Here is a 24,337-nt window from a genome sequence, read left to right as displayed (position 1 = left end):
ACCGCACACTCCTTCTTTAAGGCACCCTTTAAAACCTACCAATTTGGCGACCTGCCCCAATATCTCGTTATGATTTGGTAGAGGTAGTCAAAATCATGGGGAGTCTAGACAGAGTACATAGAGAGAAACTGTTCCTACTCGTGAAAGGATCGAGAATGAGAGGGCACAGATTTAAAGTATTTGATAAAAGAAACAAAAGTGACATGAGGAAAAGCTTTTTCACGCAGAGAGTTGTTTAAGGTCTGAAATGCACTGCCCGAGAGTGCAGTGGGGGCTGGTTCAATTGAAGCATTCAAAAAAGAATTAGACTGTTCTATGAAAAGGAAAAATATGCAGGGTTACAGGAGAAGGCGGGGGAATGGAAAAGAGTGAATTGCTCTTTCAGAGAGCCGGTGTGGACGCAATGGGCCGAATGGCGGCCTCCTGCACCGTAACAATTCTGTGTCGTTTTTCTTGATAATGCTCCTGTGAAACGGCTTGGTTTTACTACCAAAGGTGGTATATAGATGCAAGTTGTTGATTATTAGCTAAAGAGTGACCAGAACATTGAATGGAGTCTGAGAATGAGCCAGTGCAGGCAGACATTTAAAAAAAAAAGCAGTATTAGTTGCTGAAATAGTGGGGGATAAGGCTTGGGGTCATTCTGAATAGCTTAACCAGGAGAGGCAAAATGGTCTTGTACACCTCTACTTACCTGTGCTTGCCAATACCTGGTTGCTACTGAGTGGCGTCATGCAATGACGTTAATCGCGCTGCTTCCGCAAAAATGGCGGCCGTGTTTTGGCTGGTCTGAAGCTCTGGGAAGATCCACCAGTATCAACCGACACAGGATGGACGACATGTCGCTGTCGGACTCCGAGAGGCTGGCCGGGGAACGGTGGGCCCCGGTGGGGGCGGTGGCGAGCCCCGAGGAGACGGAGAGAGCCGGGCCGCCCGAAGCGGGCCTGGTGAGCGGGGCGGCGGTGATGGCGGAGAAGATGCAGCGGCTGGAGAGCGAGCAGGAGCTGCTGAACTCGTCGCTGCTCGCCCTCACCTCGCACTTCGCCCAGGTGCAGTTCCGGCTCAAGCAGATCGTCAACGCTCAGAGCGACGAGAAGGAGCGGCTGCTGAAGGAGCTGGAGGACTTCGCCTTCAAAGGCTGCCCCCAACCCTTCGTTACCCGGGCCTTGGACGGACAGCATCTGGACAATGCGGTAAGGATGTGCCCCCTATACCCGGGACATCTGTTTCACTAAACGTGCCGTCGGAGCTTGATCCGCAAAGTTTAAAGACTTCTGGCCAAGATTGAATGTAACTTTTCTTTTTCAAAAAAAGCCCACCTTTTTCAGGTTTAAAATGTATGCGGGTGTTCACGATCACAACAAACTACATGAAATGCATCATAAATCTGAAGTACTCAAACCTGCCTGGTGGGTGCCCCCTTCTCTTAACTCCATAGTTGAAAGGGCATGTCCATTCCCCCACTTGCTGTTTGCCAACTTGTAACTTGAGAATACTTTGAAAATGCCTAGATCCGTCAAGGTGACCTACTTCTAATTGTACATTCTTCATTGAAAACTTGCTGTAATAAAATGCACAGCTTATTTTTTTAAATTGCATTTTTTAGTTATCACTGTCATTATACAAAGCTCCTGCCTAACAAGGCTGTTGAGATTTTAACCTGTTTGTATCATGTACCTACTAGTCATTATAGTGGGCTCAATTTCAGAGACACTACCTGATTATATAAGTTTCATCTGACTATACAATATGGGTTCAGTGTACCAGAATGTCCCTGTATAAAATTGTGTAGCTCTTCTGTTACCTGTCACCAGTTACATGTAAAATTACCTGTCATCACCACTTGTATACCAAATGTGATTCTGGATAATTAGATGTACTTTTATTAATATATTGAAGAATCTACTGCTGCTGCATTATAACCATCAGCTAGCTAAATTTTATGTCTATATATGTCATTGGTATTGTGCAAATATTGCAGAGCACACATTTACTTGAGGCATTTGTCCAAAATTAGTTTTCTGACAATTCATTAATTGAGCAGAATTGTTGTAATTCATGTGACCATTTGAGGTTCTGTGAATCTTATAGGAATTAACAAAAATTGCCAGAGTCCAAATTCTAAGATTTCTTTTGGAAAGCACATTATATGCTATACTCATGTTTCCATTTTCCAATTGTTTTTCTCCCCTTGTTAGGTCCATGTGCAATATTCTATTCCTCAGCTGAAAGGTTGGCAAGTCACTTTGCTAACACAGTTCTGAAGGGAATCATTACCTCCAAGTTACCCTAACTGTTCATCCATATAGGGAAGCTAGGTGGCTGTGATTGGTTCTTCTTGTTGATGACCCCATTGAGATCCAGAATTTGTCAAGAATGGGTCTCAACAAGCACCCAGACATCTGTGAGATAGTTTGTTAATAGAATAGTGAACTGCTGAATACTCATCAGCAAATTTAAAAAATATTAACTGCGGAATTTATTCTTTATTTGTATGCTTAACAGATGTTAGCAAATAATTGTCCCCTCCTCATTGTATCGTGTGCATTTGTGTGTCATTGTGAGAGTAATCCCAAGTGTCAAACAGAAGTTGTTTGTACAAATGTACTGTATTTCAAAAATGAATCTGAATACTGTTGCCACAATTTGGATGTTGAAGTTTTTAAAGAAAGACAGATAATTGAGAGATTGCATTAATGATCCTAAATAAACCCACATTGCCTTTATGACATGCAGTCTTTTTTTCCTGAGTAATTAAATGTTTTTTTTCAAAACTCTTCGGTCCTGGATATAAGGTTACAGTGGGAATTCACAAAGGGATTATTGCTATACTTCTTGCATTTTCTGAATGGTTAGCTTTAAGTCACTTAATGTATAAGTTATCTTTTTAATGTTATACTATTCAGAGTATTAAACTAGGGGAAATTTGAGTATTTTGAAAGCTTATTTGCATTATACAAGTAAATTTATTAAAATTGTGACTATGCAAATCAAATATTCAGAATATTGCTGTTACTGGAAACCTGAAGCAAGAGCCTACATTACTACTGTAAAATAACAGGGGGAAACTGAAAAGGCTGGAAATCTTACATAAAAATGGAAAAAGCTGGAAATGCAGACCAGATCAGTTGGCATCTGTAAAAAGGAAAGGCAGGTTATGATGATTCGGGTGTAAACTCGACACTTAAAATTTAAGCGAAAAGTCCTGATGAGCATTAACAAGCTTTTTGTTCTGTTTCGCTGGCTGTACTCTTTCCCCTCCCACTCCATCCAACCCAGCCTTAGTTATGTGTTCTTTTTATTCGTACTTCTAAAGGAGACAAATGACTGATTCTTTTTTTCCATTACTCTGCTTTGGCCTCAATACTAATAGCAACCAATCTGCCTACTTTAGTGGAATTGCTGCGATACATTTATACATACAGGTGTGATATTCAGGGTAGCATCATAAGCAATATCTAAACAGTAGTAATCTAATAAGTGACATAGGTCTACAAAATTTTCATTTTTACATCTAAAATTTTTAAATAGCCATGATGTTTAATATTCTTCTTTGGCTTTCTTGACTGGAGAGACAATGGGTAAGTGCCTGGAGGTGGTCACTGGTTTGTGAAGCAGCGCCTGGAGTGGCTATAAAGGCCAATTCTAGAATGACAATCTCTTCCACAGGTGCTGCAGATAAAATTGGTTGTCGGGGCTGTTAAACAGTTGGCTCTCCCCTTGCACTTCTGTCTTTTTTCCTGCCAACTGCTAAGTCTCTTCAACTCGCCACGCTTTACCCCTGCCTTTATGGCTGCCCGCCAGTTCTGACGATCACTGGCAACTGACTCCCACGAGTTGTGATCAATGTCACAGGACGTTTCTTTTATTTATTTAGAGATATAGCACTGAAACAGGCCCTTCGGCCCACTGGGTCTTTGCCGACCACCGAGTCTGTGCCAACCAACAACCACCCATTTATACTAACCCTACAGTAATCCCATATTCCCTACCTCCTGCCTACACTAGGGGCAATTTACAATGGCCAATTTACCTATCACCTGCCAGTCTTTGGCTGTGGGAGGAAACCGGAGAACCCGGCAAAAACCCACATGGTCACAGGGAGAACTTGCAAACTCCACACAGGCAGTACCCAGAATCTAACCCGGGTCCCTGGAGCTGTGAGGCTGCGGTGCTAACCACTGCATGTCGGGTTTGCAGACATCTTTAAAGCGGAGACATGGACGGCCGGTGGGTCTAATACCAGTGACGAGCTCACTGTACAATGTGTCATTGGGGATCCTGCCATCTTCCATGTGGCTCACATGGCCAAGCCATCTCAAGCGCCACTGGCTCAGTAGGGTGTATCTGCTGGGGATGTTGGGCGCCTCGAGGACTTCTGTGTTGGAGATACGGTCCTGCCACCTGATGCCAAGGATTCTCCGGAGGCAGCGAAGATGGGATGAATTGAGACGTCGCTCTTGGCTGACATATGTTGTCCAGGCATCTCTGCCATAGAGCAAGGTTCTGAGGACACAGGCTTGATGCACTCGGACTTTTGATTTCTGTGTCAGTGCGCCATTTTCCCACATTCTGTTGGCCAGTCTGGACATAGCAGCGGACACCTTTCCCATACGCTTGTTGATTTCTGCATCGAGAGACAGGTTACTGGTGATAGTTCAGCCTAGGTAGGTGAACTCTTGAACCACTTCCAGAGCGTGATCGCCGATATTGATGGATGGAGCATTTCTGAAGTCCTGTCCCATGATGTTCATTTTCTTGAGGCTGATGGTTAGGCCAAATTCGTTGCAGGCAGCCGCAATCCTGTCGATGAGTCTCTGCAGACACTCTTCTGTGTGAGATGTTAATGCAGCATCGTTAGCAAAGAGGAGTTCACTGATGAGGACTTTCCGTACTTTGGTCTGTGCTCTTAGACGGGCAAAGTTGAACAACCTGCCACCTGATCTTGTGTGGAGGAAAAATTCCTTCTTCTGAAGACTTGAACGCATGTGAGAGCAGCAGGGAGAAGAAGATCCCAAACAGTGTAGGTGCGAGAATACAGCCCTGTTTCACGCCACTCAGGATAGGAAAGGGGTCTGATGAGGCGCCGCTATGCTGAATTGTGCCTTTCGTATTGTCATGGAATGAGCTGATGATACTTATGCTGTGCTGAGCAGGGAGATTCCACGGTAGTGGAAAGTCTTCGCTCGAGTCGCTTTAAACAGGCTCCAGAAGCTGGCTGAGCGTGTCTACCTTGAGGCACAGTGTGGCTTTCGAGCAGAGATCCACCATTGACATGCTGTTCTCCCTTCGCCAGCTACAGGAGAAATGCCACGAACAACAGATGCCCCTCTACGTTGTTTAATATTGGCCCTTTCATAAAATGATGCTTTGAATTATAATTTTAATGGTAAATAGCTTTTTATATATGACAATTCAAGTAGCCATATATTACAAAGTTCTTTGGATCAAAGAAAAGCAAATACTACAGAACTGAGATACAATACACTTCTAAACTTAATCAGCAGCAATCCTAAAGAGTAACCACAGCAGATAAAATTATCGGCACTGGCCAATTATGCAAATGACAAAGTTTTCCATTTCTATTTATGTTCAGACACAGGATTGAAAATGTTATCCATGACTCATAGTTCAATAAATAAATGTAAAATTCAAAGAAGCAGGTTAGGGCTGATATTACTGATGAAAAACACCTGAAATTGGAACAAATTAAGTAATTGTAATGTAACAAATGAGTCTAATTTTTTTTTTTATTGATCCTACCTAACACAGGAAGGTTTGGTAAGTTTAATTTTTTTGCATTATGAATGAAAATGTTGTGAATGTAGACTACAAATAATTCAGTCATTTTTGCACTATAAATTGAATATCTTAGTAATTTGAATTATGTAACATTGGCCCAAATTATACAGGAGCTTTTGACAATGAGCTGTCAATGTTCTTGAGCATGGAAAAGGGGAAGTTCTCACCACATCAACCGTGCAGCTGTGGACCCCGACCAATAGAGCCAGTGATCATTGAAATCAGTTGATGTGGCAAGAACTTCCCCTTTTCTGCTCTCACATCGCAACTGGAAACTGCATTTAAAAAGTTACATCTGTTTAATCAGCTGTAACTGGGTTTTCAACCACCATCTGAGTAATAGATCTGGCCTTGAAAATATAATTTTACATTTGTGGAATGTTTTTAAATGTTACCATTTAAGGTTAATGACTAGATTTTTTTTTAAAAAGTTTTTAAAAAACTTTAATTTTATTAATTTCAGCATCTACCTTAGCTTCATGTGTCTGTCCTAAACTTTATTTTTCACAATGTAAAATGTTTAGTTATTCTGATTTTAGTGCTTTTCATTTCCTGGTCTGTGAGAATTCTTTAATTTGATTGGCTACTTGGACAGCCAGATGACATCACTGCAGCGCCACGCTGGAAATCCCCTTTAAAGAACGCTAATCCACTGCCTGGTGAGAGAGTTAAAGATCTTGCCACAAAGATTCCTAGCTCTCTCAGCAAAGCTTTCTTTGAGGTCAGCAGTGTGTGCCATTGCTTTGCTGCTGACTGCAAAATCCAGGCAATTAATAATACAGCAAAGTGGAAATTTAGTGTTAAAGAGACTGAATTAACTGAGAATGTGAGTTAAGTGACTTTGATTCAAGTGTAGTAGACTAGTATGCATGCTTCAGGAACTGCCAAAAATATATTTCGCATGTCCATGTGGTCCTTATGTGCTTTATACACAAAACTATAAGCCTGAATTTGCTTGCCCTGCATGAGCATGTGCTAGGACTCTTGAGCATAAGTCTGATTTTTTTTTAAATGTGCTCTTATTTAAGTTAATTTAGCTTTATTCACTTTTGTTCCCCTTAGACCTCAGAACTCCTTCCCTTTTACAATCTGCAGGCTTGTTTTCAGAAACAGGTTTTTATTTGTCTGAATTCAATCTGTCAGGTTGATATCTGGGTGCAGGAACAGTGCAGATTGACTGTTCTATCTCAGAATATGAGTGTTATGTTGGGGGTTGTGGGGTCAGTGTCTGGACTTGGGGCCGAGGCTGCATCAGTTCATGATTGGTCTCAGCTGGCTAGTACAGGGATGTGAGCGGATCTGGTGCTGTGAGCTCGTAGAGGAAAATGTGCCAGTGATTGAAGCCATCGACGAGGTCCAGAGCTGTCCACTGGGCAGTGTCTGTAGGAGCAGGAGCGAAAGAGGGTGACAGTAATTAGAAGATGGATTTGGTAATTTCACAGTTAAGGGGAGGAACAAAGGGCCGCATTGTAGGTGGGAGGGTGTCAGTGTGAAATTGAAAGAGGAAGGGCTCTTGTGTGCCAGCGTGAAGTTGGATGAAGGAAAGAAATGACCATGCCAGCATAAACTTGTAATAGGGCTGATTGGACTCAGCATGAAATTGGCGAGGAGCAGGGAAAGGGCTAATTTGAACAGGGGTTCGGCTACCAGTTCCATTATTTCTAACTTACTATATTCCATGTTTGAAAAATGCAAAACTAGGGTATTTTTGTAAATGTTAAGATAAAAATTAACCTGATATTTTAAAGCTATTGGAATATTCAGCATTGAAAGGCTTAAGGGCAACAGATCTGTTGTCCCAAGTCATGACCTTCAATTGATAACTTTACTACTGCTTTAGATTATTGCCTTATCCTGCTCCAATAGTTTGCATTTAAGTTTTCACTATATGACGTCGCTGCACTTGTATTTTGTTAACTTCCGCTCAACATCTTCCAACTTGGTTCACTTAATCTAATTCAGTGTCTGTATTCAGACTTTGCATTTTTTTCTAAGAGATTTGGATTAAATGAAAAGGTGTATTTTCAAATAGTTTCTATGCAATCTGTGAATATGTATTATATAAGTCTGCAGTTTTCCCAACGCTTGGGCGGTTTTGCTCGTGAGATAGAGTCCACAATTGTTGTTTTTTATTTGAGTATTTGAAAACACACTGAGAATATCAGTTTGATTTTTTTTTTCATTGTTTGCTTTTCAGAGTGAAAGGGAGAAACTTGAACGACTCGAGGCCCAACGTCAGAAGCAGAGGGAACTGATTATACAGCTAAAGACACAGCTTGACGACTTGGAAACATTTGCTTACCAGGAGGGCAGCTATGAATCTCTCCCCCAGTCAATAGTCCTAGAGCGCCAGCGGGTAAGGATTGCAACTATGTGTTATTGCAAGTCATAGTGTACTGCAGACAGTTTCTCATTTCATCCACAGTCAATTTAATCTAGAGGCACAATCAACCAATAATAATGTACTAAGATTCCAGCAGCCTCAAAGTGTTTATACTTGCACCTTCATATAAGCTTCAAGGTAACCAACTAATAATATAAAGGGTAGTTTAATTAGTTATTGAGGTGCTTCAGCAGAGCAGATGAAACACAAGTTTCACCTGCTGATGCATCTCAACAACTATTTAAACCACCAGGATCATAGAAATCTGGAACTATCTCCCCAAAAAGCTGTTAAGGCTAGGTCAATTGAAAATTTCAAAACTGAGATTGATAGACTCTTGTTAGGCAAGGATGTTAAAGATTATGGCACCAAGGCAGGTAGATGGTGTTAAGATACAGATCAACAATGATCTAATTGAATAGTAGACCATGCTTGGAGAGCTGAATAGCCTACCTCTGTTCCTATGTTCTTAAGTAACATCAGCTTTTTAAAAAAAAAGACATGTGTTTCTGTAGTGCCTTTCACTTCAGGATATTCCACAGAACTTCACAGCCAATAAAGTACTTTTTAAGTGTAGTCACTGTTGTAATGTAATAAGCACAGGAGTCAGTTTGTACACAGCAAACTTCCACAAACAGAAATGAAATAAATAGCCGATTATTTGTTTTACTGATATTGATTGAGGGATAAATTTTGGCCAAGACATGGGAAGAACTCCCCTGTTCTTCAAGTAGTGCTGTGGGATCTTTTGCATCCACTTGAAAGGCAGACGAGGCCTAGGTTTAACATCTCATCTGAAAGATGACACCTCTGGCAGTGCAGTATTCTCTCAGTACTGCACAGAAGTGCCGATCGGGATTACGTGCTTGTCTCTGGAGTGGGGCTTAAACCCACAACTTTCTGATTCAGGTGAATGATACCACTGAGCCAAGGTTGGCATATGGTGTTGGGCTCTATAATGGCAAGTTACCAGTTTGCAATTTTTCCACATACCAAATATATATTGGGGTGGAAAGAGAGCAGAGACACCGGAGGAGGGATAATCAGGGATATTGTCTAAACCTTGTAGTGATCAATTACATTCATAGAATGGTTACAGCACAGAAAGAGGTCATTCAGCCCATCGTGTCCATGCTGGCTTTCTACAAGAGCAACTCGCCTAGTCCCAATCCCGTGCCTTTTCCCCATAGCCCTGCAAATGTTTTTGCTTCAGATAATTATTCAGTTCTCTTTTGAAGGCCTCAATTGAATCTGCCTCCACATAGGCAGTGCATTCCAGATCCTAACCACTCACTCACTCACTCATTGTGTACAAAAAAAAAAGTTTTTCCTCATGTCACTGCTGCTGCTTTTACCAGTTACCTTAAATCGTGTCCTATAGTTCTGGATCCTTTGTTGACAGAACCCTGGAAGCAGAACATACGCCTGCCCTCTTGAGTAGAAGTTAGACATGGGACCCAAAAATATGGTGGAAAAGTAGAAGTTACAGAAGAAATGTGCAATTATGTGTGCCTTTTTTACAGAGGAAATGTGCAATGATTTGTGTCTTTCTTTTCAGGTAATCATAGACGAATTGATTAAGAAGCTAGATGTGAATCTAAATGAAGATTTTAGCAATTTGTCACCAGAAGAACTCAGACAACGTGTCGATGCAGCAATTGCCCAAATTGTGAATCCAGCAAGAGTGAAGGAACAGTTGTTAGAGCAGCTTAAAACACAGATTTGTGATCTTGAAATGTTCATCAACTTTCTCCAGGGTATGTAGAACTATTGTGCTGCTGTTAACAGCCACTGGCTTTTATTTCACTCATTGATTTAAGATCATTTAGCCTATTTAAAAAAGTTTTGTAACTAAAATCTGTAGAATTTTTATATTGCATATACGAAGAGTTAGTGTCTGACAGATGGTTTTGCTGCTGGGGAACACCATCCCCTTATCACACTCACCCAACACCACCACCACCACGAAAATCTGCAATGCCCCTTGTGCAGTTTGATAAATGATGAGTTGTGTGCCAGGAAATGTGTTTGCCATTCAAAACCAAGTATGTGAAATTTAACAATCAAAAATGCAACTAGCAAAAGAATTTTCAAATGTGAAATGTCAATCCCCCAAAATGTAGAGAGGGTGTTTCTGGGTCATCTGAACTATAACCAGAAAAGGACTCTGTTCAGCATGATACATTTTATATTGCTCTTTGTCTCTTTTAACTTGGTGAGGTTGGAAGGGGAATCTGATTTTGCCCATTCTAGGTTATCAGGTTATGTCAACACAAACTGCCAGAAGCCATTTATTGCTGAGTCTCAAAGGTCAGAAGTGATAGGTGAAGTGTAACTTTGATTCTCATCTTAAATCAATAGGAATCCTGTTCATATATTAATTTTCTTTGCTACTACCCTGGAGTTAAAATCTGAGCTTTCTCCCCTGTCTTGACAATAAAATACATGTTCCAACACCGTGAATTTTTTAAAAGCCCAGAAAACTTTACTGAAGTGGCTACCTAAGAATTTCAACTAAGTAATGTGTTCTTTACTTATGTTTTCATTACACAGATGAAGTTGGAAGCCCTCCACAGACTCAGAATGGAAGGTGTACATGCACTGTGCATGGAGTGAATGAGTATAAAGCAGCAAATGCAAAATTGACAAGTGGAAGCCATCATGGTGAGGTCTAATTTTTGTGATGCATTTTATTTCTGGTTATGAGGGGCTCTTGTCATACTCCAAATAAACTATCTTTTCATGGTCATTATCCACAGAGCCTTCAGGCTTTAAATAGAACATTACATGAATATGCCAAAAAAAAGTCATCAGCGTCATCAGGACAGCTTTGTGATTTTTGGCCTTTTGTCTTGTGGGGAAAAATCAGCGCCATTCAGCTATGATGATTGAGTCATCTATTTTTTGTTTGGACTTTAATGCCAAAGGACCTGTTATTTATCTCAACATTAATGTGCCTTTTTTACTCTTTCCTTCCCACCCCTTTCCCCTCAATGTTTGTATGGATAAAAACAACCACTTGTTTAAATAATCTGACTTCGGAAGTAAAATGTAATTCTTATGAAAATCATTTAAAAATTCAGTAAATATTTTCACCTTTACAAAACAACTAGTGAAACTCTCTAATGGTACCTTAGGGACCCATAAGTTATGTATGATTACAGAATATCTGTTGGAGCAAAGGACTATTGTGAATGTCACTGCACTTCAGCATAATTTTGAGGCACTGAGTTTATGTGACATGAGGCATTATATATGTGCAAGTATTATCTAGTTTCTGTTAATTTTTTTTAAACTGACTTTTCTGTTGGTTTACAGTGGATGGAGAAACAACCAGAAAGATGAGGGAGACTGGATTAAACCTTGTGCGCAGAGCTCTGGCAATACTGCAGATATTTGCTGTTAGTCAGTTTGGATGTGCAACTGGTCAGATCCCACGTGGATTGTGGCAGCCTGATGAGACAGACAAGGACTACAGTCCACTGCTACTGAAACTAGAAGGTGCTGTAGATAAAGTAAAGCAGCTGGCATTGAGTCATCAACAGGCTGACAAACATGTGATCAGCAGCCGTGAACTTTGCCTTGGTGGGAAGAATGAACTTACAACAGCTGTACGAAAAGAGTTGTCAATAGCTCTCCGGGACTTGATGAGCCACGGTTTGTATGCCTCCTCCCAAGGAATGAGTTTGGTCTTAGCACCAATTGCGTGTCTCCTTCCCTCATTCACAACCTCTCCACAAACCATGCACCCCTGGCAACTTTTTGTGAAGTACTACAATACCAGAAATGGTAGAGCCTTTGTAGAGTCGCCTGCTCGCAAGCTCTCTCAATCCTTTGCCTTGCCAGTGACTGGAAATGGTATTGTAACTCCTAAACAAAGTTTACTTTCTGCAGTTCACACTGTGCTTACAGAACATGACCGTTACAAGCGCAGTGCAGATTCAGAATTTAAGGCCTTGATATGCATGGCACTGAATGAGCAGCGTTTGGTTTCCTGGGTAAACCTGATTTGTAAGTCAGGGACACTTATCCAGAGTCACTACCAGCCATGGAGCTACATGGCTTCTACTGGGTTTGAGAGTACACTCAACATACTCAGTCGTCTTAGCAACCTGCACTTCAAACTTCCAGTCGACACTGCAGTTCGACAGTTAAAAAATATCAAAGATGCTTTTTAGTGTTTCCTGATGTATATATTTTATTCAAGATGTTCTATTTTGTCCAATGAAAGATTGGTTTAAATGTTCAAATCCTTTGCATATTAAACCTATGCTGCTCTTTTTTTGAATATTACAGCCTTAACTGAAAGTTTGAGGTATGTTAAATTGACGACTGGATCATTTTTTCCCCAGAGGTCTGTTACAGTTGTATTTTAAATCAAATTTATAAGTGACTACAAAGTTTTTTTTTAAAAAAGACTGGAATTTAAATATTTATAAAATATAACAGGTTGCCTGTGGTACTGTTCACATTGAAACATAGGATGTGCTGTTTTATAACAATAGTGTTATCAACAAAGTGTGATGTGAATAGTGTTACAGGAAGTAAGTGTGACATTTGCAAGGCGTACACACTAGATTGCAAAACTTTAAATGTATTATAGCTAGATGGTTTAAATCAGCTTTCTATAAAAGAAACACTGTAGGTCACATTTATGGAGGGAGTTGGGTTTTTCTGTGAATACTTGCAGCTAGATGAGAACTGGCTACTGAATCTCTCGCATTATCCTTGTCATAATTTCTAATGGTCACCTAGCTAGAGGAATTTCCGCTATAGTAGGACAGGTCATCAGTGTTGGAGACTGGCTAAAAAGCATAAGCACTTTTTTCATAGGAACAGGGGTAGGCCAATTAACCCCTCGAGCTTATTCTGCCATTCAATGAGATGATGGCTGATCTGCAACTTAACTCCACATTTCTCAGTACAAACTCACATTAGTTTTTGATGAGACCCTTACTTTAGAGAATCTTATGGTTCTAGAGCATTTTTCTGCCAGCAAGTTTTGTTTTCCTCCTTAACCTTTGAATTTCATTTAAAATTTTAATTTTTGCCGTTTCTCTGTCTACACACCAGTTCTTGACCAATGAAGGTGGACAGATAACATACCTTTAGACCTGTACCAGGTTTCTTGGAGGGATCTGAGAGTAGCTCAGGGTAGCTGGAACATGGCTTCAAGTTTCGAGCCTGATGTTTCAGCTTAGATAACTTTTAACCATGTGGAGAATTGCTGCACAGATCCACATTCTACTACTCCAAGGCATGGTGCATTGGAGCATCATACAAGCTGTGTAGCGCTATCTCAACTGTGCTTGTGATCGGTCTGTGTCTCTGTCATGCATTATTTTTGTACATTTTGGGCATTGGGTATGACCGGAATAGACTACTGCAATTGTTTAATTAGGGGAGTGTCATTTTCTTTCAGACACTAATGATATTTCTTAAGGATCAAGAAACAATTATAACTTAATGGATACAATCAGGCAGTTATCTAAGGTTTCTTGGTTACAAATATATATACGTGTGTGTGTGTGTGTGTATAGACTTATTTAAAATTTATACATAGATATAATATATTCAGTTAATGTTCAGTGTGACTGGGATGTTCTGATATAAAATCAGGAATTCAATTTTTTGTCTGCTTTTCCTCACCCATTTCCTAGCTGTGTACTGTGTTGAGAAGTCATTCTGTTTAATGTTGTACAGCATATGGTCAGTACTGCTGTCTGGTCTGTAGGATATGCGCTATACATGTTGGAAGAAGAAGTTTGATAATTAAATTACTTTCCTAGAACATTTTTGCACAATAGCAAATTAATATGCAAACCATACATGTCTTAACCATTAAGTGTAATTAATTAATCACTTCATTGTGAGATCATTGAAAATAGTGTCAGTTGACTTTGGACACACACTGTTCATGCTATATTCTAAGATGAGGCATTCTATACCTTACAGAACCCAGACTAAAAGCTTGGAGGAATGTTCAGTTGTTTATGAACAATTGTGCAATGTCCTTGGTTATTATATTTATTTAGCAGGACATGGACCAGAAAAGTTAAATGCCTCTGGAACATTGAGTACACACTACAGTAGAACATAGGAATGCAAAAGTTTTTTGTAATATCAATGTGAAAATTTCTGTTTTTGAAAGAAATTTTCAGATGTCAATTTCTGTGCATAGTTCCAAGTTATTTTCTTGTCCCATGAATTAAAAACAAAGAAGGATTTTTTTAATCGCATATTTGGTAACTTGGATGGTATGTATTAATTTGGTCTCCATTTTGCTAAAGATGTAAGCGAAAAAAACCCTGCTGATACTGATTTTCACAGTTGAACCAAATTTGAGATCTTTACAAATGACAAAACATGTTGTTTAGCATTGAAACAACAACTGCTGTTAGTTTGATAAGAATTTCTTTTGTTTTTTCCAAAGATAAAGCTGACCAACTCAATGTATAGCCAAGTCAAAAATGGGATCTGGCTGACAGTTCTTGTATTTTTTTTAAAGAAATGTTTATAATGGCAAAGTCCTGCTTGAGGCTTTTTTCCCCCCAGCACAAACTGCCTCATGCAATTTTGCATTGCTTAATTCAAATTACTAGATAATTTATTTTCAAAGCAAATGAAACTGAGTCAATAAGAGTGGACAATTTATAACTTATTCTGTTATTTTTTTGAGACAAAGTTCAATTCTCAAAATTCATTAGTTTATAAATGTTTTGGACCCACCCTCTCCCCACCCCACAAGTGGAAGCAACCTCTCCACTTCTATTCTGTCGAGCTCATCATAATTTAAGACCTCTATCATATTGTCTGTCAGTCTTCTCTTTTCTAGAGTAAAGAACCCAGCATGTTCAGTTTTTCCTGATAGTTGTACCCTCACAGTTCTGGTATATCTTTGTGAATCTTTTCAGCACTTTCTCTAGAGCTTCAATATCCTTTTGCAGTATGGAAACCAGAACTGTTAAATGTGATCTAACCAATGTTCTATATAAATTTAAACATAGCTTCTCTGCTTTTGAATTCTATTTATTTAAATGAACCCCAGTGCTTTGTTTGCACTTTTTAAGACTTTAACTTTCATTGCTACTTTTGCTAATTTGTGTATCTGTACTGAGATCCCTTTGTGCCTTCAGCCCATTTAGATTCTTATTTTCCAAGGAATATATGGTCTCCTTATCAGTCCTACCAAAATGCACCAACTCGTGCTTATCTATATTTAAATTAATTTCCTATTTACAGCCATTGTGCAAGTTTAACATCTTGTATTTTGTCGCAGTCCTCCTTTGTTAACTATGTCCACCAATTTGTTGTCATCCATAAATAAAAGTAGTTTCCCTTTGCAGCAACACACAAATAGAATGTAAATGCAGCCTGAACCTAGCATCAGGCCCTTCCTCTCCAACCCACCAGGCACCAGAAGAATTAGAGCAAGAATTCCTGAAATTACTCCATACAAATTTGGTGCTGCTTTTACCAACAACAAAAGCAACAACAGTTACTACACTGCAAAAATAAATGATGGTTGAAGAATGCTTTGGGGTGTGATATGCTGCCATACAAGATAACATGAATCTTAGGGAGTTATCAGTCAAGAGAGAAATTGCTGGCATCTGATTAATGTTAGGACACGCCCATGGGCTCTGACCTCACAATGGACACTAATGCCTTCCCAAGTACTCTGAATTGACATAGTTAGCTAGAAATCTTACAATACTCCTTGGGTAAAGAAATATCCTACAATCTGCATTAAATCCTTAACTTGCAGCTGTCTGCTCTAACACACTGTTACATTTTCGTTCTACAGCCCACAGTGGTAGTCAGTAAAGTGTATTATTTGCTATACTTTAACACTGAGCATTGCCCGAAAACTTGCTACTCTCCATAGCCCAGAAGGGAATATTGGTTACTCTTTGTTAATTACAAACACATATATTCTATTTTGATTGGTGGGGGTGGGGGAGCTAGCGTTAGCTTCTGTGGTAGGCCGGGTTGTGCAATGTTATAACGTGACATTTGGACAAGTGGATCAGATGTGTCATCTGATGGATACAATATTAAGGTTTTTAATTTTCATCCTAATACAAGATCCTAGTTTCTCACCTCACTTTTAACCCTGAAATTGACACATTGAGAATTTCATGGTATTTATTTTAGAAGCTTCTTTTAGTTGTACATCATAGTAGTATCGAGTACTATAGCATTTCTCTCATCAATAAAAGATATGACAATTACAACACAATCTTAAATATTTAAATTAAACTATACAGTCAATAATAGACTGATTTGGAAAAGGTCTTTGGTGATATTTTCATGCAGACATTAGCCTTAATGATTTTTCTTAATGAAAAAAATTCTGCAAATGCTTTTTGAAAAAAAACACTAAAAACAAAATTATGTACGCCATGAGAGGAGTATGGCTAACTCATAGAAGGGGCTGCAGTGCAAGTTCGCCTATTACATAGAATAAATGTTATGTTATCAATGTCCTCATTGTGTGCTGCTCTAGGTACAAAAATTCATTCAATTCATTGATTTATTTTCATGAATCATCACCACCCTAATGGCAATTGCACTATTATAGCACAAGACTGAAACCAGACAAAGTGGCCATTACATTGTACATATACATGAATAAACTGAATTTCTTTGTCCCACATATCTGTGTACTGAAACCCATTGTTATATCTTCTCATTTATGAACTTTGGAATGATGGTGAAAGCTGCATAACTTAAATAATTTTATGTATGTATATGGTTGATATGTAAGGTAAATGTATAATTTGAGGTTTATTGTTACATCATGCAGTAGTATAATTTTGTGGCATGAATTATTGCTGTATTTGAAATTCTGTCCAAGTACCCAAGTGTGTGGACACAGATTCAATAAAAGACTAAGAAAGTATCCAATATGTGCAGTTATTTCAAGAACATAAGTAGGCGATGGAGGTAAGCCATTTGGTCCTTCCAACCTTCTCCTCCATTCAGTACAATCTTCTGCCTTATCTCCACCTTCTTGCATTAACCCTATATGCCTTAATTCCCTAAATGGCCAAAAATTTTATCAACCTCTGTCTTGAATATACTCTATGACTGAGCACCCACAGCTCTCTGGGGTAGAGAATTCCAAAGATTCACAACCCTTTGAAGAAATTTCTCCCAATCTCAGTCCTAAATGGCTGGCCCCTAATTCTAAGACTGTGACCCCATATCCTAAATTCTCCAGTGGGGAAACCATTTTCTCAGAATATTCAAGTTTGTTGAGAATACAAAGTTAGGTGGGAAAGTAAGCAGTGAGGAGGATACCCCTTAAGAATTGCGTGTTTCAATGAGATCACCTCTAATTCTTCTAAATTGCAGGGAATATAGGCCTAGTCTACTCCCTCTCTCTTCATAGAACAATCCCTTCATCCCAGGAACCAGTCTAGTGAACCTTCATGGCATTCTGTTTAGGGTAAGAATGTCCTTTCTTGTGTTGGAGATCAAAACAGCACACTACGCCAGGTGTTGGCCTCACCAATGCCTTGTATAATTATAGGAAGACTTTACCCTTAGACTCCAATCCCTTTGTAACAAAAACTCATTTGCCTTCCCAAGTGCTTGCTGTGCCTGCATGTTAACTTACTGTGATTTGTATACAAAGACACCCAGGTCCCTCTGAATGCAAACATTTCCTAGTCTCTCAATATTCAAAAAATATTCTTTATTTTTCCTGCTAAAGTGGATAACTTCACACGTGTCCTACATTGTATTCCATCTGCCATGTTCTTGCCCACTCACCCAACCTGTCTGCATCTTTTGCATCCTCCTCACCACTTACTTTCCCACCTAACATTGTATTGTCAGCAAACTTGGATATGTTACACTCAGCCCCTCATCTAAGCCATTAACATAGATTGTAAATAGCTGAGGCTCAAGTACTGAACCTTTCAGTACCCTGCTAATTACAGCCTGCCAACTCCAAAATGTTCTTTTTGTCCCTATCTGTTTTCTGTTCATTAACTCCTAATATATTACCCCCAATTCTATGAGTCTTAATTTTGTGTCGTAACCTGTTTGGCACCGTATCGATGCGTTTTGAAAATCCAAATACACTTTATCCCACTGGTTCCCCCTTATCCTTCTTACTAGTTATATTCTCAAAAAACTTTGCCAACACTACTTCCCTTGCACAAATCAGTGTTGACTCTGCTTAATATGATTTTCTTAAGCGCCCTGTGACCACATCCCTAATAATAGATTCTAGTATTTTACCTACTACTGATGGGCTAACTGGCTTACAGTTCCCTGTTTAAGTTGTTCCTCTCCAGTCAGAATTTGTAACTGTTACTATTTTTAACTATCTAATCCATTTCTATTTCCAAAAATAAATTCAGTACTGGATGAGACTATTCAGCTTGGTTGATAGTACTCACCTTTGAATCAGATGCTTGTGGGCTCAGAGTCCTATAACACTGCCCCATTCATTAGAAATGTGCCAGGTTTGTGTAGATATTGATTAGCGGGCAGAGTGTTTTGCTGATCAAATGATTCCAGAAAGGACAGGAAAAAGTGTTTAGGAATCATGGCAACTGACTTGTTATCACTCGGCTCTGCTTGGAAACTGGCATTTTCACTGCCCCAAGGACTTTCCCTGTAAATCTGCAATATGTGGAAAGAAAATCCCACTGTTCATATGTGTTCAGAATTAAATATGGTTTGTCATGCGATGACAAACTAATCATCTGCCTTAGTTATAATGCCAGAAGCTGAAGTCACTTGTTTAACCTGAAGGACTTTCATTTCCTTCAAGTCTGATAGCTGCGTTTTTTATTAAGGAAACAGACATTTTTAAAACTAATTTTTGCATTGCTCATAGGCTGGCTCATGTGCTGCTGGTGGATAATCGTGCTTCATGTTTGTAACTTCATTCACTGAAGGTGATTTCTTTCTGATGTCCACTATATTGAGATGGGTTTTGTGGCACAAACCCAGTTATAATTAAATTGTACTCTGGGCAGCAACTAAGCACAGATTTATGTATTTGTTTATAAAGTGTATTTTTCACAATTATTTCTATAGCAGGCAGTTCTGTTTCACAGCAAGTTCCCCTCCAAAGTGCACACCATCTTGGAACATATCGTTGTTCCTTCACTGTTGCTGGAGCAAAATCCTGGAACTCCCTGCCTAACAGCACTGTGGGTGTATATGCACCAGATAGACTGCAGCGGTTCAAGAAGGCAGCTCACCGCCACCTCAAGGGCAATTAGGAATGGGCAACAAATGCTGGCCTTGCCAGTGACACCCAAGTCCCATGAAATTAATTTTTTAAAAAGCAGTATTATATGTAGTCACCCACCTTGAGAAAGTCATTCATAAACAGGAGGGCATTGCCATCTGCTTGTTGGTGGTGGTATGACGCTATTCCAGCTCGTGTAAAAAGGCAGCAAACCTGTTGTACCCCAACAAAGAAGTTAATGGGGCTAATCTCTACTAATGAACCCCAGGTAAGTGGATCATACCCATTGCTGGCCAGTGACAGAGGCCTTGATCAGATTTCATGAGAAGCATTGCTGTCTGAAAATTACCTTGGAGTCCTATCGATATCATAGAATGTGGACTTGTGTTGGCTAATGACCTACCTGTCAGTTTTTGGTGGATTCCTAGGGGCTGTTTATTTTGAGGATCCACCACAATGATCATGGCCTAGGAGTCAATGGGCACAGTTAATCTTGCACTATGAGTTATGCTACCTCTCCATTCCTGCTTGAAAACATGGATGAGAATCAGCATCAATGTCTTTTGAAGAAAAAAGCAAATAAATTGGGAAACTTAGTGAGGGAAACAAGGTAAGTGATTCCTCTATGTAGAAGATTCTGTAGAAAGTCAAAAAGTGCAGATCTGTAATGGGTGAAGTCATTGTATTTCAGAGCTTCCAGATACTACAGGTAGTCTTGTGTGCACAGGAAAATTCTGCTTAAAATTTACTCAGCAACCCAGGCCAAATCTGGATTACTACTTCACGGCAGATGCAACCATTCTAATTGGGAAGCTCCAGAAAGATTTTTTCAGTATAAATGAACGGAATAACAAAATCCTTTGAGATGGACAATATTTAATAAAAGTACAAAAGTTGCAATTGTTATTTAGTTATTTAACTTTTCACAGGGCATAGGATGATTTTTAAAGTCACCAACAAGGAGCATTAAAAGACTGTTCGATTTGAAAGCTCTTTTGACTTCTGTCCATTAACCTACTTGTACTATATCAGATAGAAGAGAAGTTCTATAGGTGTTAAATAGTTGCCTTTACTGCTTGAAACTAATGATGGTTACTTGCAAAGGGAATTGTATGTCAGTCTGGCTTGTTTGATAGTACTTTCACCTCTGGCTCAGAGATTGTACTTTCAAGCCTCATTCCAGGAGTTTGGGCTCATGGTCTAGACTAACACTCCAGTAGAGGGAGATCTCCAAGTATCATGACCAACATTCCTGAAACCCATACTACTGTAAACAGTTTAACTCATTCATCTAATTGCAGTTTTTGGACCTTGCTATGAACAGTATAGCTATTACATTTGCTTTCATCATAAGCATTCAAACTTGTATACCCAGACCCTCAGTACTGTCCTGCAGGGATCATCAGCTCATCAAATCCTTCTTTGTTTCAGCAGGTTTCTAAATTTTACTGTTTCTTGACTTATGGCACATGATTTCTGCTGCTTAGTAATTAATTTTACAATGGAAGTACTGTGTTTTGGAATTAGGACTGGAGGTCTACAGTAAGATGACCCCATATCATACCAAGACCGCCTACTATCTGCATAACAGGGTCCATCTATGTGTCTGCCTCAGCTCATCTGTGGATTCCCCCAACTTTCTAGCCTTGACTATTCCAATGTTCTCCTCAGCCTCCTACCTTCCACCCTACATAAACCTGTAGTCAACCAAAACACTGCTGCCCATTTCTTAATTTGCATCAATTCCCGTTTACCCATCAATCCTGCGCTTGATGACTTACACTGGTTCCCAGTCTAGTTCTCATCCTTGTCTTCAAATTCCTCCATGGCCTCGCCCCCTCCTTATCTCTTGCAGAGCCTGGATTTCAATTGTTCCATCATTGGTGGCCATGTCTTCAGCTGCCTAGGCTCTAAGTTCTAGAAATCCCTCCCTAAGCCTCTCTACCTCTTTTAAGATGATCCTTAAAACCTACTTCTTTGCTCAAGTTTTTGGTTCTGACATCTCTTCAATGTCAAATTTTGATTAACCCTCTTGTGAAGTGTCTTGGGATATCTTGCTGCATTAGAGGTGCTGGATAAATGCTTGTTTTGTAATATCTGCTTTTGTGGCTCTGTGCCAAATTTTATTTGATAATGCTCTGTGAAGTGCCTTGGGATGTTTTACTATATTAAAGGCGCTGTATAAATGCAAGTTTTCTTGTTGTTTGCAGTAGGTTCCCCATACAGAAAAGTATGAAAATTACCGGCCTGCATAACACTTGCTGTATTTCTAAGAAATCAATTATACAATTTGTCCATACCATAGTAAGACAATCCCCAAGGATTCGGATGCAATCAGTTGCAATGGCAACCCCTATAAATAACAACACACTTAAACATTTAGTCACTGATTCCACCCACCAGGACACTTCCTGGAAAATTACAGGCTCACCATGTTGTAAGATTTGCAAATAGTGTTTCCCTAGTGGGAGGTTGTGGATTATGGAATCATCCACCCCTATGTGTCTGGTGCTTCACAAATGAACAAAAAAGGACCAGCTGAGAAACCTTTTTCAACACTGCCCTCCATGTCTTATTTCTTTCTTCTTTTGGGCCTCCTTATCTCGAGAGACAATGGATACGCGCCTGGAGGTGGTCAGTGGTTTGTGAAGCAGCGCCTGGAGTGGCTATAAAGGCCAATTCGGGAGTGACAGGCTCTTCCACAGGTGCTGCAGAGAAATTTGTTTGTCGGGGCTGTTGCACAGTTGGCTCTCCCCTTGCGCCTCTGTCTTTTTTCCTGCCAACTACTAAGACTCTTCGACTCGCCACAATTTAGCCCTGTCTTTATGGCTGCCCGCCAGCTCTGGCGAATGCTGGCAACTGACTCCCACGACTTGTGATCAATGTCACACGATTTCATGTCGCGTTTGCAGACGTCTTTATAGCGGAGACATGGACGGCCGGTGGGTCTGATACCAGTGGCGAGCTCGCTGTACAATGTGTCTTTGGGGATCCTGCCACCTTCCATGCGGCTCGCATGGCCAAGCCATCTCAAGCGCCGCTGACTCAGTAGTGTGTATAAGCTGGGGGTGTTGGCAGCTTCAAGGACTTCTGTGTTGGAGATATAGTCCTGCCACCTGATGCCAAGTATTCTCCGAAGGCAGCGAAGATGGAATGAATTGAGACGTCGCTCTTGGCTGGCATACGTTGTCCAGGCCTCGCTGCCGTAGAGCAAGGTACTGAGGACACAGGCCTGATACACTCGGACTTTTGTGTTCCGTGTCAGTGCGCCATTTTCCCACACTCTCTTGGCCAGTCTGGCCATAGCAGTGGAAGCCTTACCTATGCGCTTGTTGATTTCTGCATCTAGAGACAGGTTACTGGTGATAGTTGAGCCTAGGTAGGTGAACTCTTGAACCACTTCCAGAGCGTGGTCGCCAATATTGATGGATGGAGCATTTCTGACGTCCTGCCCCATGATGTTCGTTTTCTTGAGGCTGATGGTTAGGCCAAATTCATTGCAGGCAGCCGCAAACCTGTCGATGAGACTCTGCAGGCACTCTTCAGTGTGAGATGTTAAAGCAGCATCGTCAGCAAAGAGGAATTCTCTGGTGAGGACTTTCCGTACTTTGGACTTCGCTCTTAGACGGGAAAGGTTGAACAACCTGCCCCCTGATCTTGTGTGGAGGAAAATTCCTTCTTCAGAGGATTTGAACGCATGTGAAAGCAGCAGGGAGAAGAAAATCCCAAAAAGTGTGGGTGCGAGAACACAGCCCTGTTTCACACCACTCAAGTACTGCACAAAGAACAGCTAGGCGTTGCGCAAACGACTACTGGCAACACCTATGCAGTCATATTCAGCTGGCCTCAGACACCGGAAACATCAGAGGAATGTATGATGGCATGAAGAGAGCTCTTGGGCCAACCATCAAGAAGATCGCCCCCCTCAAATCTAAATCGGGGGACATAATCACTGACCAACGCAAACAGATGGACCGCTGGGTTGAGCACTACCTAGAACTGTACTCCAGGGAGAATGCTGTCACTGAGATTGCCCTCAATGCAGCCCAGCCTCTACCAGTCATGGATGAGCTGGACATACAGCCAACCAAATCGGAACTCAGTGATGCCATTGATTCTCTAGCCAGCGGAAAAGTCCCTGGGATAGGACAGCATTACCCCTGAAATAATCAAGAGTGCCAAGCCTGCTATACTCTCAGCACTACATGAACTGCTATGCCTGTGCTGGGACGAGGGAGCAGTACCCCAGGACATGCGCGATGCCAATATCATCACCCTCTATAAAAACAAAGGTGACCGCGGCGACTGCAACAACTACCGTGGAATCTCCCTGCTCAGCATAGTGGGGAAAGTCTTTGCTCGAGTCGCTCTGAACAGGCTCCAGAAGCTGGCCGAGCGCGTCTACCCTGAGGCACAGTGTGGCTTTCGTGCAGAGAGATCGACCATTGACATGCTGTTCTCCCTTCGTCAGATACAGGAGAAATGCCGTGAACAACAGATGCCCCTCTACATTGCTTTCATTGATCTCACCAAAGCCTTTGACCTCGTCAGCAGACGTGGTCTCTTCAGACTACTAGAAAAGATCGGATGTCCACCAAAGCTACTAAGTATCATCACCTCATTCCATGACAATATGAAAGGCACAATTCAACATGGTGGCTCCTCATCAGAGCCCTTTCCTATCCTGAGTGGTGTGAAACAGGGCCCTCCATGTCACAAGTTGAAGATAGACCATGGGGCCCACCTAAACTGATTCTCATTAAGAAACTAGCAGTGGTCCCATCACAGCTAATTATCTCACACTGAACAGCAACCCTGTTTATTTTATATGCATCAATCTATTTATTCTAAATGTTTTATATTTGCCTCCAGTTAATGTAGTTTTGTCAAGCTTTGCCAAACCTACAAACTATCTACAAGCACGGAGCGGAAGT

At 40.6% G+C, this 24,337-nt stretch overlaps 1 protein-coding gene across 1 annotated transcript; it reads left to right on the top strand.

Moving 5' to 3' along the window:
• Positions 1 to 746: 746 nt before the first annotated feature.
• Positions 747 to 17,083, top strand: rundc1 (RUN domain containing 1). The gene is made up of 5 exons (XM_068013388.1): positions 747 to 1,193; positions 8,000 to 8,158; positions 9,744 to 9,942; positions 10,739 to 10,849; positions 11,504 to 17,083. Exons 1-5 carry the CDS (start codon positions 831 to 833, stop codon positions 12,361 to 12,363), a joined length of 1,692 nt encoding a protein of 563 aa, XP_067869489.1. The 5' UTR covers positions 747 to 830; the 3' UTR covers positions 12,364 to 17,083.
• Positions 17,084 to 24,337: the final 7,254 nt, after the last annotated feature.

The sequence above is a fragment of the Heterodontus francisci genome, chromosome 33 (assembly GCF_036365525.1).
Source record: "Heterodontus francisci isolate sHetFra1 chromosome 33, sHetFra1.hap1, whole genome shotgun sequence".
Taxonomy (NCBI): Eukaryota; Metazoa; Chordata; class Chondrichthyes; order Heterodontiformes; family Heterodontidae; genus Heterodontus; species Heterodontus francisci.
This window is presented reverse-complemented; position numbering and strand designations above follow the sequence as displayed.

Bases quoted from the DNA above. Each gene is read 5' to 3' on its own strand.
- rundc1 (XM_068013388.1), top strand. From the start codon at position 831: ATGGACGACATGTCGCTGTCGGACTCCGAGAGGCTGGCCGGGGAACGG. The intron at 1,194-7,999 runs GTAAGGATGTGC...TTTGCTTTTCAG, and splicing joins GACAGCATCTGGACAATGCG to AGTGAAAGGGAGAAACTTGA. The intron at 10,850-11,503 runs GTGAGGTCTAAT...GTTGGTTTACAG, and splicing joins GACAAGTGGAAGCCATCATG to TGGATGGAGAAACAACCAGA.